The 17,202-nt window shown below is 40.0% G+C and overlaps 1 protein-coding gene across 1 annotated transcript in view; it reads right to left on the bottom strand.

The window, feature by feature from the left end:
- Window positions 1-17,202, bottom strand: part of CORIN (corin, serine peptidase) — a 309,309-nt gene that overhangs the window by 242,122 nt on the left and 49,985 nt on the right. The window contains exon 2 of the mRNA XM_010858877.1: window positions 11,320-11,464. Coding sequence (XP_010857179.1) covers window positions 11,320-11,464 — 145 coding nt within the window. The remainder of the gene's footprint in view (window positions 1-11,319; window positions 11,465-17,202) is intronic.

A 17,202-nucleotide genomic window follows, 5' to 3' on the forward strand; every position in this document is an offset into this window, starting at 1 on the left:
GTGGTGCAGGTAACGCTCCCCAAACTGTCTGTGATTACGAGTAAATATTAAATGCAGTAGGTGAAAGAGAAGACTTCATTTAATTGATTCTGATTTTCAAAGTGATTTAGAATTTATCATAAAAATGTATACAATAGACTTGATCACTATAAAATATGTATTACATTCATGCAAAAAATTACTAATTAATTAGATACAATTTTATTTTTAATTTACTAATTTGCTCTGTTCTTTGCTAATTTTGGCATAAAGAGATGTTCTTGCACATGACATGTCATTTCCACTAATGTGGCTGTGATGAATATATAAGGTCTGTAAAGTCAATTTACTTATCGCACTAACCCTATGATCAGTATCCATCTTCGTTAACATACTTTGAACACATGCCAGTTCCTCAGTCATATCCTTGTGTGATGCACTTAAATCGGGTTTCTTATCATGCAAAATACTTCAACAGTTGTTCTTACCATTTTGTTTGTAATGACTGGCCTTATTAATCATCTTTAAGTTTTTCACCTAGCCACAGTATTGACAGTGTTAATAACATGTTTACTCTAAAATATTCTGTAAACACTGACTTGGAGAAGACAATGGCACCCCACTCCAGTACTCTTGCCTGGAAAATCCCATGGACGGAGGAGCCTGGAAGGCTGTAGTCCATGGGGTCGCTAAGAGTCAGACACGACTAAGCGACTTCACTTTCACTTTTCACTTTCATGCATTGGAGAAGGAAATGGCAACCCACTCCAGTGTTCTTGTCTGGAGAATCCCAGGGACGGGGGAGCCTGGTGGGCTGCCGTCTATGGGGTTGCACAGAGTCGGACACGACTGAAGTGACTTAGCAGCAGCAGCAGCAGCAAACACTGACTTTTTCAGGAAACACGACTTGAATAACAACTTTCTAAAGAAAAAAAAAAAGGCAGATTCCTGGCTCTTAAACTCTCCACATCAAAGCAAGTTGACAGAAAAAAAAGATAACACATGACATATGATAGTTGCTGCAGCTAATGTCCTTAAACTATATTTTTTGAGAGAAAGACAACAGACAGAGACAACAAACTTAAAGGACCTGTTTTTAAAAGCCTGAACTCACTAGACAATATTTTCAAGCATCTCTGGAAACTGACTCTCAACTCACAGTTGGCCCTCTATTATGCATTTTTTTTCAAAGCACAAAAAATAGAATTCATAAAAGTAAACACTCTCAAGCTACACCATGATGAGCTATAAAAATGCTATGAGTTATTAGCCCAGAGTAGAGTGTTCATTCTTCGAGTGTTGCCACATCCTTCTCCACATTCCTATTTTTATAGTGCTGTGGTTAAAAGTATGGGTTCTAAAGCCTGACCACCTGAGTTTAAATCCCATCGCTAGTACACACCAGCCCTGAAACTCTGGGCAAAGTCTCAACTGACGCAAAATAAGGAAAGTAAAAGCATCTCCCCTCAGTGGGCTGTATTCGTCAATACACACATAAACACTTGGAACAGTTCCTGGCACACAGTAAGTTCTCAGTAACTGTTAGTCATTACTGCACAGTAATAGTAATAGAAGTAAAATAGTCTTTTTTAGGGCTTTAAACGAAAGTTGCTCAGTCGAGTCCAGCTCTTTGCGACTCCATGGACTATACAGTCCATGCAATTCTCTAGGCCAGGATACTGGAGTGGGTAAGCCTTGCCTTTAGGGGATCTTCCCAACCTAGGGATCAAACCCAGGTCTCTTACACTGCAGGCAGATTCTTTACCAACTGAGCCACAAGGGAATCCCAAGCATACTGGAGTGGCTAGCCTATCCCTTCTCCAGCAGATCTTCCCAACCCAGGAATCAAATCAGAGACTCCTGCATTGCAGGCGGATTCCTTACCAACTGACAAATTAGGGAAGCCCCCTTAGGGCTATAAGGTACTTATAAATAAATTCCAATTTCCTTTTACTCTAAATGTATCCCAGCATAATAAAATGACTAAGGAAATTTTCAAAAGTTAATCACTTAACCCTATTTTAGAATAAAATAACTGTGGCCCTTTCATGCTAAGTTATTAATAGAAGGCCACACTGTATCAGGGTTGTATGTTCCAAAAGTGTTTCAGCTATAACACAGTTCTATTTAACAATGTTTAGGAGCATTCAGATGCTCAGTCATGTCCGAATCTTTGCAACCCCCATGGACTATAGCCTGCCATACTCCTCTGTCCATGGCAAGAATAGGGGAGTGGATTGCCATTTCCTCCTCCAGGGGATCTTTAGGACTCAGGGATCAAACCTGCATTTCCTGCACTGACAGTGGATTCTTTACCACTAAGCCACCTGGGAAGCACAATGTTTAAGAAATGGTCTGCAATTCCAATAATAAAAACCAAGCATTACTGATCACTTATCAATACATCTAGCAGACTGAGCACTGGCAGCCAAAATGATGCTCCCCCAGAGATGTCCACATCCCAAGTCTCAGAGCCTGGGCATAGGTTACTTCACACTCCTTACATGGCAAAAGGGGTTGCAAATGTAAGTTATGGAGTCTGAGATGGAGAAATCATCCTAGACTATCTAGGTGAACCCAAGGTACTCACTGGGTCCTTATAAACAGAAGAAGGTAAGAAAGCGCATGTCAGAGCTATAACAATGTGATAAAGACTCAATGAGCCATTGCTCATTTTGAAGATGGCAAGGGGGCCACAAACCAAGGAATGTAGGAAGACGCTAGAAGCTGGAAAAGGCAGAAAACAGACTGGTCCCCAGAGTCACCTACCAACACCTTAATTTTAATCCCATGAGGCCTATTTTATACTTCTGACCTCTATAACTCTAAGCTACTACATTTGTGTTATTTTAAGCTTCATTACAACATTAATATTACAGCAGCAATACAAAACTAATACAGGCACTAGACTAAGTATCTTTACTAGTTAGACTTCCAACAATCCTATGATACAGATGCTATAATTAACCCTTCTTGATGAAGTTTCAGAGAGAAGAAAACTGAAGCTTACATTAACTTAGCCCAAGAATTGAGTTGGGATAAGATATATACCCATACTCAGAGAGTCACACATGCTTTTCACTTTGGACAAGGTATACAAGTTAAAAAACTCAACCATCATAAGCATGTAAGAAATTTATCTTCCTATGAGTTTGAAATAAACTCCTTATCCTTATATCTCTTATTGTTCAGTCACCCAGTCATGTCCAACTCTTTGTGACCCCATGGACTGCAGCATGCCAGGCTTCCCTGTCTATCATCTCCCCGAGTTTTCTCAAACTCATCTCCATTGTGTTGGTGATGCCATCCAACCGTCTCATCCTCTGCTGTCCCTTTCTCCTCCTGCCTTCAATCTTTCCCAGCATCAGGGTCTTTTCCAAAGAGTCAGCTCTTCATATCAAGTAGTCAAAGTATTAGAGCTTCAGCTTTAACATTTCTAGTCATGTGGTAATACCTTTATGGCTCAGCAGTAAAGAATCTGCCTGCCAATGCAGGAGATGCAGGCTTGATCCCTGGATTGGGAAGATCCCCTGGAGGAGGAGACAACCCACTCTAGTATTCTTGCCTGGGAAATCCTATAGACAGAGGAGCCTGGTGGGCTACAGTCCACGGGGTCTCTAGGAGTCAGACAGGACCTAAGGACTGAGTACAAGCATGCATCTTCTATGTTCTAGGAGTGATGTATTTACTCTCTGCTGAGAGCAAGTCACAAAATTGAGTTCGAGGTTTTCATCAAGATGTTTACAGATTAGCTGAGAGAGACATGTATGTATGTAAAAATACAGACCATGAAACAAATGCTTTGAGAATGATATGCATATGACAATCTGTTGACAAAAATTAGAGAAGAAGCTGAGATTCCATTAGAGAAGAAGCTGAGATTCCATTAGAGAAAATTAGGAAAGATTTCTTAGGGGATAATGATCCTCCATGTGAATCTTAAAAGATAATTAGGGATTTTCTAGGTTTGAGCCAAGCATTTATGGGGAAACAATTTCCTGCATTAAGGAATAGAGAACTTTTTAGATAGAGCAAGGGGATATGCAAAAGCTGAGCAGCAAGTAACTAAACACGGCTAGCACACAGGGAGCTGACAAGAGCATAGGAAGTGGAGCCAGACTGTGAAGGGTATTCCTGTTAAAGCTTTGGAGTTATCTTGTCATGATAGAGAACTTCTGAAGGGTCTTAAATGGGGTAGAATGTTAAAATGACCACTCAGACAACAGTGATGCTTGAAAGGGGCTAAGTCTAGCAGACAGTTAGAAGGCTACTGCAATAGTCCAAGGGAAAAAAGATGGACTGAGCCAAGGCAAAAGCAGTGAGAGCAAGGGGAACATTTGAGAGAGAACTTTCAGAGGCAAAATTATAAGAACTTAACAAAAAGTATCAGAGGTCCCTTAAATGTTTCCAGTTTGAGTTATGGGTAAAGATATTTACCGAGGTGGGATGATTGTCATTTGAGTTATTCATCAAATATTTCCAACTCTCTCCCATTCTACTAGGACACATGCTGGTTTACATTCTCTGCCCTCATTCTCTGTCTCTTGACATCTTTGATGCTGATCAAAGTGTACAGACTTCCAGTTATAAGATGAGTATATTCTGGGGGTTTAATGTACTGCATTGTGATTTAGTTAATGATGCCACATTACATACTTTTAAAAAAGAACCTCTAGGGCTCTTTTTCTTTCTCTCTGACACAATAACCACAAGGTTTAAGATGATGGCTAGTCCATCAATTTAGTCCCTGTGTGACCTGAATGAGCACAGCCCCCCTGCCATCTTGTAAAGCACGTGCTGCAAATGAGAAACTTACTTTCAGTGTTGTTAAACCACTAATATATTATGATTATTTTTGTTACACAGCATAGCATAGCCTGCCCTGACTGATAAAATAGATAATAAAGAATGAAAAATAGACATTGTAGAAGTTTCCTTTTGTTATTGTAATTATTATGAATACATTGAGTGTAAAATGCGATGAAACACACAAGGGGAAAGAAATCTAAATCCAAAGCAATCTAAACATTTCTTCCAGAAGGTCTTACCAGACTTCCCCACAAGTGTGCATCTTCTTTGTGTTCCCTGATCACACTGCCTATATCACTAACACACTCAAGTGAAATTGGCTGTTTCTTGTCTGCCTCTTCCAAGTTAAGAAGGTATAGTATTCATGACTGCATTTCAAGCACACAGTAGAATGCTTGGCACCAGTGTAGGCCTCAATAAACACTTGCTGAATGCATGAATGATGAAAGAAGTCATGGGAGAGCACAATACTGTCTAGAGAAGTATGGGTGCTAAGTGAGAAGAGAGCTAAGGTAGACACTCCCAAATTTACTGGCTAGGTACAGAAAGGTGGTGCTAGTGGTAAAGAACCCTTCTGCCAATGCAGAAGACATAAGAGATGAGGGTTCGATCCCTAGGTTGGGAATAACCCAGTATTCTTGCCTGGAGCATCCTACTGACAGAGGAGCCTGGTGGGCTACAGGTCGCAAAGATTTGGACATGACTGAAGCGACTTAGCACATAGAGAAAGACGAGCTTAAGGACACAGAGAAAGACCAGACAGAAATAGAACGAAAATTAGAAATGATAATATCCAGGCAAAGCAGAAGAGCATTTCAAGAAGAAAGGAGTAGTCAAAGCTGAGCATGCTCATTGTGACCAAATATAAACAAACACAGAGGGAAAGCAGAGGCTCTCCAAAATCTTGTTCAAACACACACAGGTTCCAAATGCTGCTCTTCAATGAAAGGACATTGGGGCCCTGGGGCAGAACAGATATAGTAGTATGAAAAGAAGAGAAAGAAGAAAAGATCAGATTACAGTGGATTAAGGACTGGATGAAGCACAGAAATGACCTGGGAAGCTTGTGTGAAAGTAGATTTGGCAGGTCTGGAGAGGGGCCCAGGATTCCAGATTTTGCATTTCATACAAACTCCCAAGTGATGCTGATGCTGCTGGTCCACTGACTACACTTTGAATACAAGACTTTAGACGGCCTTTTCCAAAACATCACACATTATGCATAACCTCAGACCCGAGGAATTAAAGAAAAAATATTCTCAAGTTTGAGAACTGCATAGAAAAATCTTAAGGTTCTGGTGGAAAAAAAACTAAGGATCTGAGAGGTTTGCCCTTTTAAAATGATATTCAAAACCCAACATTGTACGTTACGAAGTTCAGATTCTCATCATTCCAAATTCTTATAAAAGCCACAGCTGCTAAGAAATTTGGTAAGAGAAAAGCTATATTTAAATCCAATGATCTCTAGCTCATCTAGAAGTTTTGAAGAGGAAAGTCACTTGAATTCAAGAAAAACAGACTACTTATATTTCCTATACTTCCATGATAATTTCTTTCTTCTTCACTGAGTGACAAAAATTAAAAAATTAATAGGCCCCACATAGGTTTTTTGTAGTTTTGAGAAAACTAGGATAGTAACCTTAGGCTATTCTTCATAAGCGTAAGGCTGGAACAGTTTGTTTTAGATGTGGATGAATGGATAAAACTTTGAAACCAAGTCTTCAGCTATTAGCAAGAAAAAGTTAAGAGCATTTTAAAGAGATTTTTTTTTGGACTTTAATTTTAGTGAAATAAATTGAGATGAATAAATTTTGCAAAAATCAGTGTAGATCATATTCTAAAGCACCACATTTGCAGGACTCTTGCAATAACTGTATTTCTTCTCCCTGTCACATACTCTACCCACTTCAACCCTTTCTCCAGACAAGTGTTAAAGGGACTTCTTAACAGCCCCAACCAGATCAATTATTCCACTCCCCTACTCCAATATCCCCATGGTTGAGGTCATGGGTAAAGCGCTCCCCCATCAACGAAGGCTTCTCAGGCTGGGTTCATACCCTGTCTCAAAGAAACTGTCTCTTCCCACATAGGAGCTACCTCTGTGATAATTAATCAATTATGTGATCATTTTCTATGTGCCCCTCCCTCACTGAACTGGGAGCCCCATGGAGGAAGCTTGATTTAGGGCTGTGCCCAAGACCCATAGGTTATCACTTTGCATTTAGCAAAAGTGAACGTTGCTCAGTCATGTCCAACTCTTTGCAACCCCATGGACTATTCAGTCCATGGAATTCTCCAGGCCAGAATATTGGAGTGGGCACCCTTCTCCAGAAGATCTCCCCAAACCAGGGATCGAACCCAGGTCACCCACACAGCAGGAGGATTTTTTACTGGCTGAGTCACCGGGGAAGCCTGCTTTGCACTTAACAGTCACTCAATAAATGCCTGTTCAAGGAATGAATGGTATCAGATTATACCTACAATTTTATGCTTGTTCAATGTCACTCAACATGTCAATATAATTTTACTTAAAGTGTTGCATATGTAATATGTTGCTATATGATTTATAAATAATTTGTTAGGCATTGGTTCAAGCTCTGATAAAGCATCTCATGGCACAGGCTGACTCCTGCGGTCATGTGATGGCAGCACAGCCCACTGCCAGTTCAAGCTCTTATACGAGGAATGAAAGTAGCTCTCAGGCATAAGCAGAAGAGTCAAGTGAAACTTGGCATCATATCACAAATCCAACAGTCTACCAACTTTATTTCTTCCTAGTTACTTTATTGGCAATTAAACTATACTATGGCAATGGCTTGCTTATAGGGTTATGGGGTTATGGAATATGAGATTACTAAAATGATGGCCATAATACACAGACTTCAGTTCTTATAGAGTTAAAATGAGATAAGAACAATTTTGGCCAATTTTTGAGTGTTGTTCAGTCACACAGTCATGTCTGACTCTTTGCCACCTCATGGACTGCAGCACACCAGGCTTCCCTGTCCATCACCATCTCCCAGAGCTTGCTCAAACTCATGTCCATTGAGTCAGTAATGCCATCCAACTATCTCATTCTCTGTCGTCCCCTTCTCCTCCTGCTGTCAATTTTTCCCAGCATCAGGGTCTTTTCTAATCCATTGACTCTTTGCATCAGGTGACCAAAGTATTGGAGTTTCAGCTTCAGCATCAGTCCTTCCAATGAATATTCAGGATAGATTTCCTTTAGGATGGACTGGTTGGATCTCCTTGCAGTCCAAGGGACTCTCAAGAGTCTTCTCCAACACCACAGCTCAAAAGCATCATTCTTTGGCACTCATCCTTCTTTTTGGTCCAACTCTCACATCTATACATGACTACTGGAAAAACCATAGCTTTGATTAAACAGAACTTTGTTGGCAAAGTAACGTCTCAGCTTTTTAATACGCTGTCTAGGTTTGTTCATAGCTTTTCTTCCAAGGAGCAAGCATCTTTTAATTTCATGGCTGTAGTCACCATCTGCAGTGATTTTGGAGCCCAAGAAAATAAACTCAGCCACTGTTTCCATTGTTTACCTATCTACTGGCCATGAAGTGATGGGACCAGATGCCATGATCTTAGTTGTCTGAATGTTGAGCTTTAAGCCAACTTTTTCACTCTCCTCTTTCACTTTTATCAAGAGGCTTTTTAGTTCCTCTTCACTTTCTGCCATAAGTGTGGTGTCATTTGCATATCTGAGGTTATTGATATTTCTCCCAGCAATCTTGATTCCAGTTTGTGCTTCATCCAGCCCAGTGTTTCTCGTGATGTACTCTGCATATAACTTAAATAAGCAGGGTGACAATATACAGCCTTGACGTACTCCTTTTCCTATTTGGAACCACTCTGTTGTTCCACGTCCAGTTCTAACTGTTGCATCCTGACCTGCATACAGGTTTCTCAAGAGGCAGGTCAGGTGGTTTTGTATTCCCATCTCTTTCAGAATTTTCCACAGTTTATTGTGATCCACACAGTCAAAGGCTTTGGCATAGTCAATAAAGCAGAAATAGATGTATTTTGGAACTCTCTTTCTTTTTCGATGATCCAGCGGATGTTGGCCATTTGATCTCTGGTTCCTCTGCCTTTTCTAAAACCAGCTTGAACATCTGGAAGTTCACAGTTTACGTATTGTTGAAGCCTGGCTTGGAGAATTTTGAGCATTACTTTACTAGCGTGTGAGATGAGTGCAATTGTGTGGTAGTTTGAGCATTCTTTGGCATTGCCTTTCTTTGGGATTGGAATGAAAACTGACCTTTTCCAGTTCAAACTAGAATAAATTAAACTGAACAAAACCTTTGTAGCTCCAACTTCAGTTTAAGGGTTGAGGAGAGAAACAATTTGCTATTGCTCTTTTCCATAGCCTGCTGCAGAAATAATTATTCAGAAAGTCTAACTCTCTTATCTTCAGAAATCTCTTTGCCATCTTGACTTTATGCATGCCAGAAGCCCAAACAGACAAAATTAGAGAGGCACAATGCATCTGTGTTTGTAAGCACAAGGCTTTTACTATCTTTTCCTAGTCAATAATCCTCTCACTATCATCTCTTCACCTTTTGAAGCCAAAGCTCCTGCTATTTGTACACGGCATTCCAGCATCTCTTAGAGACCCAGAAATAACTGCAAAACTTTGAAAGAGCACAAATTATAAACTCAAATCAAACAGAACATTCTTAAAAGCAAGCAGAATCTAGTGAGGTTTTTTTAAACAGAGATATAAGATGATTTTATTGCTCACTACAACAGTAAATATCTCAGTTATAAAACAGGAAATGTTTATCTGGGCAGAGATTACTTAATGTATCTACATGAAATCATCTGGTTCAGAACATATGAAAAGAATGTTTTTGAAGACAGTGCCAGAAAACACCCACTTTCTAAAAGTTACCTACATAACAGCCAAAATAGTACTAAGAAATGGTTTCAAATTGGTCAGTTTCCTAATTTCATACTGCTACTGCTGCTGCTGCTGCTGCTGCTGCTGCTAAGTGGCTTCAGTCGTGTCCAACTCTGTGCGACCCCACAGACGCCAGCCCACCAGGCTCCCCCATCCATGGGATTCTCCAGGCAAGAACAATGGAGTGGGTTGCCATTTCCTTCTCCAATGCATGAAAGTGAAAAGTGAAAGTGAAGTCGCTCAGTTGTGCCCAACTCTTAGTGACCCTATGGACTGGAGCCTACCAGGCTCCTCCATCCATGGGATTTTCCAGGCAAGAGTACTGGAGTGGGGTGCCATTGCCTTCTCTGGTTATGACAATGAGAGCATTCCAAATGACAGATGTATGACCAAGGGAGCCTCTACCAGACAGATTCTCCCAGATGTAACAACTACAAACTCTGGACAAAATATAAAAAAGCAACTACTGGAAGGCACAGGAAAGGAAACAAAAGCAGGCCAAGGCTGGAGGGGAGGGAGTCCTGGCAGAAGAGAGGGGCACAGGTCAGTTTCAGGGTTTGTCCTGCCTCTAGCCCAGAGCAGACCACAGCGGGCACAATGTGGGGCAGGGCGACTGAAACTCCAACAGAAACCTGCGGTTTTCCTGCCCTCTTCTTACTTGTCACCCTGTGACCTCTGACCATCTCTGCCCTAGGCTTCTATGAAACCCAGCATCTCTGGGATCCTTTCCTTGTTGTCCAACAACTTGGGTATCTCTTGATCCTTCCTCTTTTCTCATCTCCCCTGAACACCAGCATCCCCCAAGGCTTTGTCCTCAGCTTTGAATCAGAGCACTTTCTCCTCAGTTCATCTACCCCTGCTACTTCCACTGAGACTCCCACCTTCACAGATACAGGCAGGCTAGGCTCCCTTCTCAGCTTCCCTTCCTGATGGTTCCAGCTTCCAAGCAGTAACAGCAGGGTGAGAGTTAAATTCTAAAGTGTACAGAAGCCAAAAAATCACACAGACTCACAATTTTCCTTGAAATTTTCTTAGGAAGGAAGAAATTCTTACAGTCCATTTCTTGGCCCAGCCTGCACTGCTGAATTTGCTCATGATAAACGCATTTAAACTATGGTTCTACTGTATTTAGTTGTCCCATAAAAATCTCCAACTTAACATGTCCTAACTGAACCTCCAGCCTGACCTCCATCTACCTGCATCTCACTCCTCTGCTTTTTCTTGCCATGTTAACAGATGGCACCAAAGCCAACCTGGTTGCCCAAGCTAGAAATCCGAGAGTCAACCTTGACTCCTCTTTCTCCTTCATGCCAAAATCCTAAGCAGTTTGATTTCCATTGATTTTCATGCACCAAATGCTTTAATTCAAGCTCTTGCTATCTTTTACTCAGATGATAGCCAGTCACCAAATTGATCTCCCTGCCTTCCTTTCTTTCTACCGTCAATTCCCTATAATGTATCCAGGTCTTTTGTCTTTTATAAATGCAAAAGCAATCAGATTTCTCCTTGCCCAGAAAGATCCTCCAGTAGTAAACCATCCAGAGCAGCAGAAACCACTCTTACAAATCATACTAATGTTAATTTTAACTTCATTTTTCTTTAATAATGGCATCACTCACCAACAAAGGAGAGCAGGATCACCAGCAAGACAATGAGAGCACAGATACATGGAATCAGGACCAGCAAGAGGAAACGAAGAATATTCACAGTGGTCAGCTTCCGAGAGCAGCCACCACCCATGTTATCATCATCAGCTCCCAAGACCTAAAGTAGAAGATGAAAATGAAACATGGTTTTAATATTGCAAAGCAATTCAATATACTGCATGACATTTTAGAGGACAGCTGTCCATTTAGAGCAGTAGCATGCCTAAATTTTCCTCTGTGTACTACATAGCATGAAATGAGTTTAGTCACCAAATCCCTCTAATAAATAAACAAATAACTGTACAAACCATATTCAGGACAGAGCAAACCATCTATTTCTGAAATGTTTTTCAGGAGTATATGGACTTACAACCATATTCCATCTTAAATTTGTTTAAACTTATCTGCTAATTTGGTATTATTCCACAGAAGAACTCACCTTGACCTAGAGCTCTAAGCAAACTGCCTAATGCAGTGATTAAATACTGGTGAGTAGTGTGGACAAGGCATCATCCAGATTTCATTCTTGTTTGTCTCCTTAGTCCTAACCCAAATGTGAATGAGTCTGGATAAAATCAAGCTTTTAACCATTAATAATTTAGCAAGATTGAATATTACTTACTATGTATTAAGTGGCAGGCTCAGTAATGAAAGACAGCCTGTTCTGCTGGCCACTGACAATCTCTCTGCTGTCCACACCACCCCTTCAGCCCATCCATGTGAGAGAGAATGATGAGGTACAACAGTGATGATTCAGGTTGGAATTCTTATCTTCAAACTTTAAATTTTCCTAGCTCAATCTCTTGTCAGAAACAACGTCTGGAAATTCATGTATGTTACATCCACTGTTCCCACAGCCAAAGCTGTTTTCAAGGATGCAGCCTTGAGCGAGCAATGCACTGCTGAGACCATCCAGATGGTACACATGACTGAATCCTATTATATGATTCTGGCAGGTGTGGAGATCTAATGACCTTGTAGTCACCCAAGACAAACCTTGCAAGTAAGTTACCTTGGTTATTAAAACTGCCACCTAGTAATCTGGAATGATCTACCTCTTTCTTCAGTCTCTCCTTGTCCTCCGTATATGGGGGCCAGTTTCAGATTTCACTCAACGTGAATTAACAGAATGACACAATATAATATCTTTATAACACACTGATTATAACAGTGATGGGTGGTATCCTTTGAGGCTTGGACATAACATTTACCTGCAAAAAAAACCAGTGTGGAACTACAGCTCAGAGACCATAGTAGAACTGACTTTTTTGCTTCATTTACTCAAGAAGTGGTTATTGATACATCTACTAATTATAATAAGCACAGTGATGAATTTAACAATAATCTAAGACCAACTGTTCCTCCAAAGTTCACAGTCTTGTAGGAGAGGTAAGATATGGACATAAATAACTACATTTTGAGATAGCAAATGATCAGCACTGTGAGGCTTACAGGAATTGAAAAGACAGGAAAACAATTTCTTGCTAGAAGATCACTTAAGACATTGTACAGAACTAGCACTTGAACTAGCCATGATTCTCAGAAAAGTATCACTGAAAAGTCCTGTTATAATTTAAAAGAGTGATAAAATACACCCAGAGAGGTAAGGAGTTATGAATTTTCTTTGGCTTCCACAACAATGGAAAAGATTTCTTTGTTAAGGAGGTCACAAGAGCGGTGTAGGAGTGATCTTCTTGGGTGGCAAATGCACAGTGGCCTCAGTGCTATCTGAAATCCTATGGCCAAATACATCCCAGTTAGTATTCATAAGTGAAGAATCAGCAGGGAAAGTGCCAGTGGCTCGTTTTATTATCTTATATAAGTATATCAACAAGTGCCTGATCTCCAGAAACCATATTCATGATTAGTGCAAATGCTTTCTCCAGTGACTAGGAAATTGATTCCTTTTATGGAGGGGAGAAGAGGAAGAAATACTTAGAAGAAATTTAGAACTAAGAAATACTCAGAGGAAACCTCAGCCCTTTCCTCAGGTGTTTAACTTTTCTCTAGCATTCATAGCCACTTAAGACTATTACTGCAAATGCTGCATTAGTCAGAGGCCCTTTGAAAAGTGAAAGTGTTAGTCACTCAGTCTTTTTTTTTCTTTCTTTTTTTTTTTTTTTACTTTTTTTAAATTTTATTTTATTTTTAAACTTTACAAATTGTATCAGTTTTGCCAAATATCAAAATGAATCCGCCACAGGTATACATGTGTTCCCCATCCTGAACCCTCCTCCCTCCTCCCTCCCCATACCATCCCCCTGGGTCGTCCCAGTGCACTAGCCCCAAGCATCCAGTATCTTGCATCGAACCTGGACTGGCAACTCGTTTCATACATGATATTATACATGTTTCAATGCCATTCTCCCAAATCTTCCCACCCTCTCCCTCTGCAACAGAGTCCATAAGACTGTTCTATACATCTGACTCTTTGTGATCTCTTGGACTGTAGCTCACCAGGCTCCTCTGTCCATGGGATTTTCCAGGCAAAAATACTGGAGTGGGTTGCCATTTTCTTCTCTAGGGGATCTTCCCAGCCCAAGGATCAAGCCCAGATCTCCTGCACTGCAGGCAGATTCTTTACCATCTGAGCCACTGGGGAAGCCCCTGAGGTTCCTCTGAATATAATGCAACTTTCAGACTTTACTGTTGGGAGAATGAGGCCGGATGAGCTAAACCACTAAGACAATTCCTAAGTTTTATTTAGGTGGACTCAACAACCCTCTCTGCAGAAGGTACCCTCTTCAAGAATCTACCCTGCACATACTTGAAACTGTAAGCCAAGCATTCCAACAGTGCAAGTAGGGAGCAGTGCAACTGGTTGACCTGCACATATTTCAAATATGTAGCTCTTATGGTTTACTAATCTTGTTGGTAAAGATTCATTTCTTATGTCTTAAAGACTACATTTATTTTAAAAGGTATCATGCTGGCTTACACATGCTGAATATAATCTACCTAACTAGAATATCTCGAGTCTCTGGTTCCATTGGGATATCTTCTCATTCATCTCTTTTACACTTTTAATTCTATTACGCTTGCCTCCTGGCATACTGATTAAACTATTTTCACAACAGCCATTCTGTCTCTTTTTTAAAGCATATAGTTTGCTTATAATGTGTAAGTTTCATATGTATAGCACAGTGACTCAGTTAATTGTGTGTATATACACACATACATATTCTTTTTCAGATTCTTTTCCCTTATCATTATTACTAAATATTGAGTATAGATCCTTGTATTATCTATAAAATAGATAACCAACAAGGACCTAGCTGTTGGTTATCTATTTCATATAAAGTAGTTTGGCTATGTTAATCCCAAACTCCTAATTTATCCCTACCCACCCCCTTCCCCTTTGGTAACCATAAGCTTGTTTTCTATGTCTGTGAGTTCATTTCTGTTTTGTAAATAAGTTCATTTGTATTTTTTTAGCTTCCACTTAGGAGCAATATCATATGATATTTGTCTTTGGCTTAATTATCATACTTGGTATGATAATTTCTAGGTCCATATGTTTGCTGCATGTGGCATTATTTCATTCTTTATGTCTGAGTAATATTCCATTGTGTGTGCATGTTGAGAGATAGATATCACATCTTTATCCCTTCATCACAATAGCCATTCTCTGACACTTGAATCTCTCTTCTGCCACTCTATCAACTCTCTCCTTTCTTCATTTCCCCTACATACCTTCTTTAAAATCTTTGGATTGTTATTTCAATGATACTCTTGCTAATGCCCTGAACCACTTTGCCCCCACTGGATTTTCTTCTCTCTAATCTTATAAAGGTCAACATGAGATGAATTCAACAATCTTCTCTATATATCTACACCTGGACAACTGAATGTGTGGCTGTAAAAAGTTACTCAACGGGACTAACTGATTGCTAGTTTAAAGTCTTCTCTATTCTCCTCAAACTATCTTTCTCTACTCTTCTGCCTTCTGCCCTCACTTTCAGAAAAGGATCCATCCCAATTCCCACCGAATGGAGAAAATAAAAACCATCAAATGGGAATTGCCTCAACACTGCCTGTTTTTACCATAAAGTTTTATTAGCAGACAGCTCTGTTCATGCATGTGTACACTGTTACAGCCGCTTTCCTGCTACAGCAACAGCACTGAATGGTTGCAACAAACCCATGTGGCCCACAAGGCCAAAAATATTTAGTATCAGGCCCTTTATAGGCAAAGTTTGCCAACTCCTGATACAGAGTATCACTGTATCCCTGCATCCATGGCCATTTTAATTATTATAAATCTTAATATGTTAGCCAAATCAAATTATAAATTCTTTTAAGAAAATCACATTATCTCTTACTAGGGCCCTTAGTAAAACCTGATACAATTGTACTGGTGGCAAACTGGCAATAAAAAAAGAAATTGCATAATTATTGCTGTAATACATGGTTATTTCATAAAAACGTTCAAAGATAATACTTCAAAAAAAAATTATCCAGACTTTTAATAGCATTAAACTTGAAGAAGAAAGGAAAGCACTAAGTTTCAGGGACGTTCAAACTTAAATAGGACTGCAACATGCATTATAAACTCTAAGGACCAACAGATATTCAGAAGATTATAAAGGAGAAAGTACAAATTTATTCCTGCTTCTGCAAAAACAGACAAAAATAATAGCATACAATGTTCTTAATGTGCTTAGTCACTCAGTCATGTCCGACTCTTTGCTACCCTTTGGACTGTAGCCCGCCAGGCTCCTCTGTCCATGGGATTTTCCAGGCAAGAATACTGGAGTGGTTTACCATTTCCTTCTCCAGGGGATCTTCCTGACCCAGGATCGAACCCACATCTCCTGTGTCTCCTGCATTGCAGGTGGATTCTTTTCCCACCGAGGCACTGGAGAAGCCTCAAATAATAGCATAAATAATACTAACTCAGTTGTATCTCTCTATATGTAAGCAAATATTGCCCTTTCTCATTAGTGTATGCCCAGCATTTAGAACAGTCAGGAATAGATTAATACCTGTTGAATAAATAGCTGAACTCAACCACCTAAACAAAAATTCTCTGTACATAACTATGTAAATAATCCCTCTTTAAAAAATGATATATGCCACATAAGGCCTTCTTAAATCATCCAAAAACACTTTAGGGAAGAGAATATATTTGATAAAATAATAAAAAATATTTCCTTTCAGGGAAAATATACTGAAATTTATAACATCAGTTTTTACTAGGACTATTTATTAGTACTTCTCCATACTCAAATTTCCTATCATGAACTTTGAAGTCAGTTAGAAAATGTTGTTTTAAAGTAAATCGTCATGGATTTTATTATCAGTCAGTTCAGTTCAGTCGCTTAGTCGTGTCTGACTCTTTGAGACCCCATGAATAGCAGCACGCCAGGCCTCCCTGTCCATCACCAACTCCCGGATTGCACTCACTCTCACGTCCATCGAGTCAGTGATGCCATCCAGCCATCTCATCCTCTGTTGTCCCCTTCTCCTCCTGCCCCCAATCCCTCCCAGCATCAGAGTCTTTTCCAATGAGTCAACTCTTCGCATGAGGTGGCCAAAGTATTGGAGTTTCAGCTTTAGCATCATTCCTTCCAAAGAAATCCCAGGGCTGATCTCCTTCAGAATGGACTGGTTGGATCTCCTTGCAGTCCAAGGGACTCTCAAGAGTCTTCTCCAACACCACAGTTCAAAAGCATCAATTCTTCAGTGCTCAGCCTTCTTCACAGTCCAACTCTCACATCCATACATGACTACTGGAAAAACCATAGCCTTGACTAGATGGACCTCTGTTAGCAAAGTAATGTCTCTGCTTTTGAATATGCTATCTAGGTTGGTCATAACTTTCCTTCCAAGGAGTAAGCGTCTTTTAATTTCATG

The sequence above is a fragment of the Bison bison genome, unplaced genomic scaffold (assembly GCF_000754665.1).
Source record: "Bison bison bison isolate TAMUID 2011002044 unplaced genomic scaffold, Bison_UMD1.0 scf7180017864451, whole genome shotgun sequence".
Taxonomy (NCBI): domain Eukaryota; kingdom Metazoa; phylum Chordata; class Mammalia; order Artiodactyla; family Bovidae; genus Bison; species Bison bison.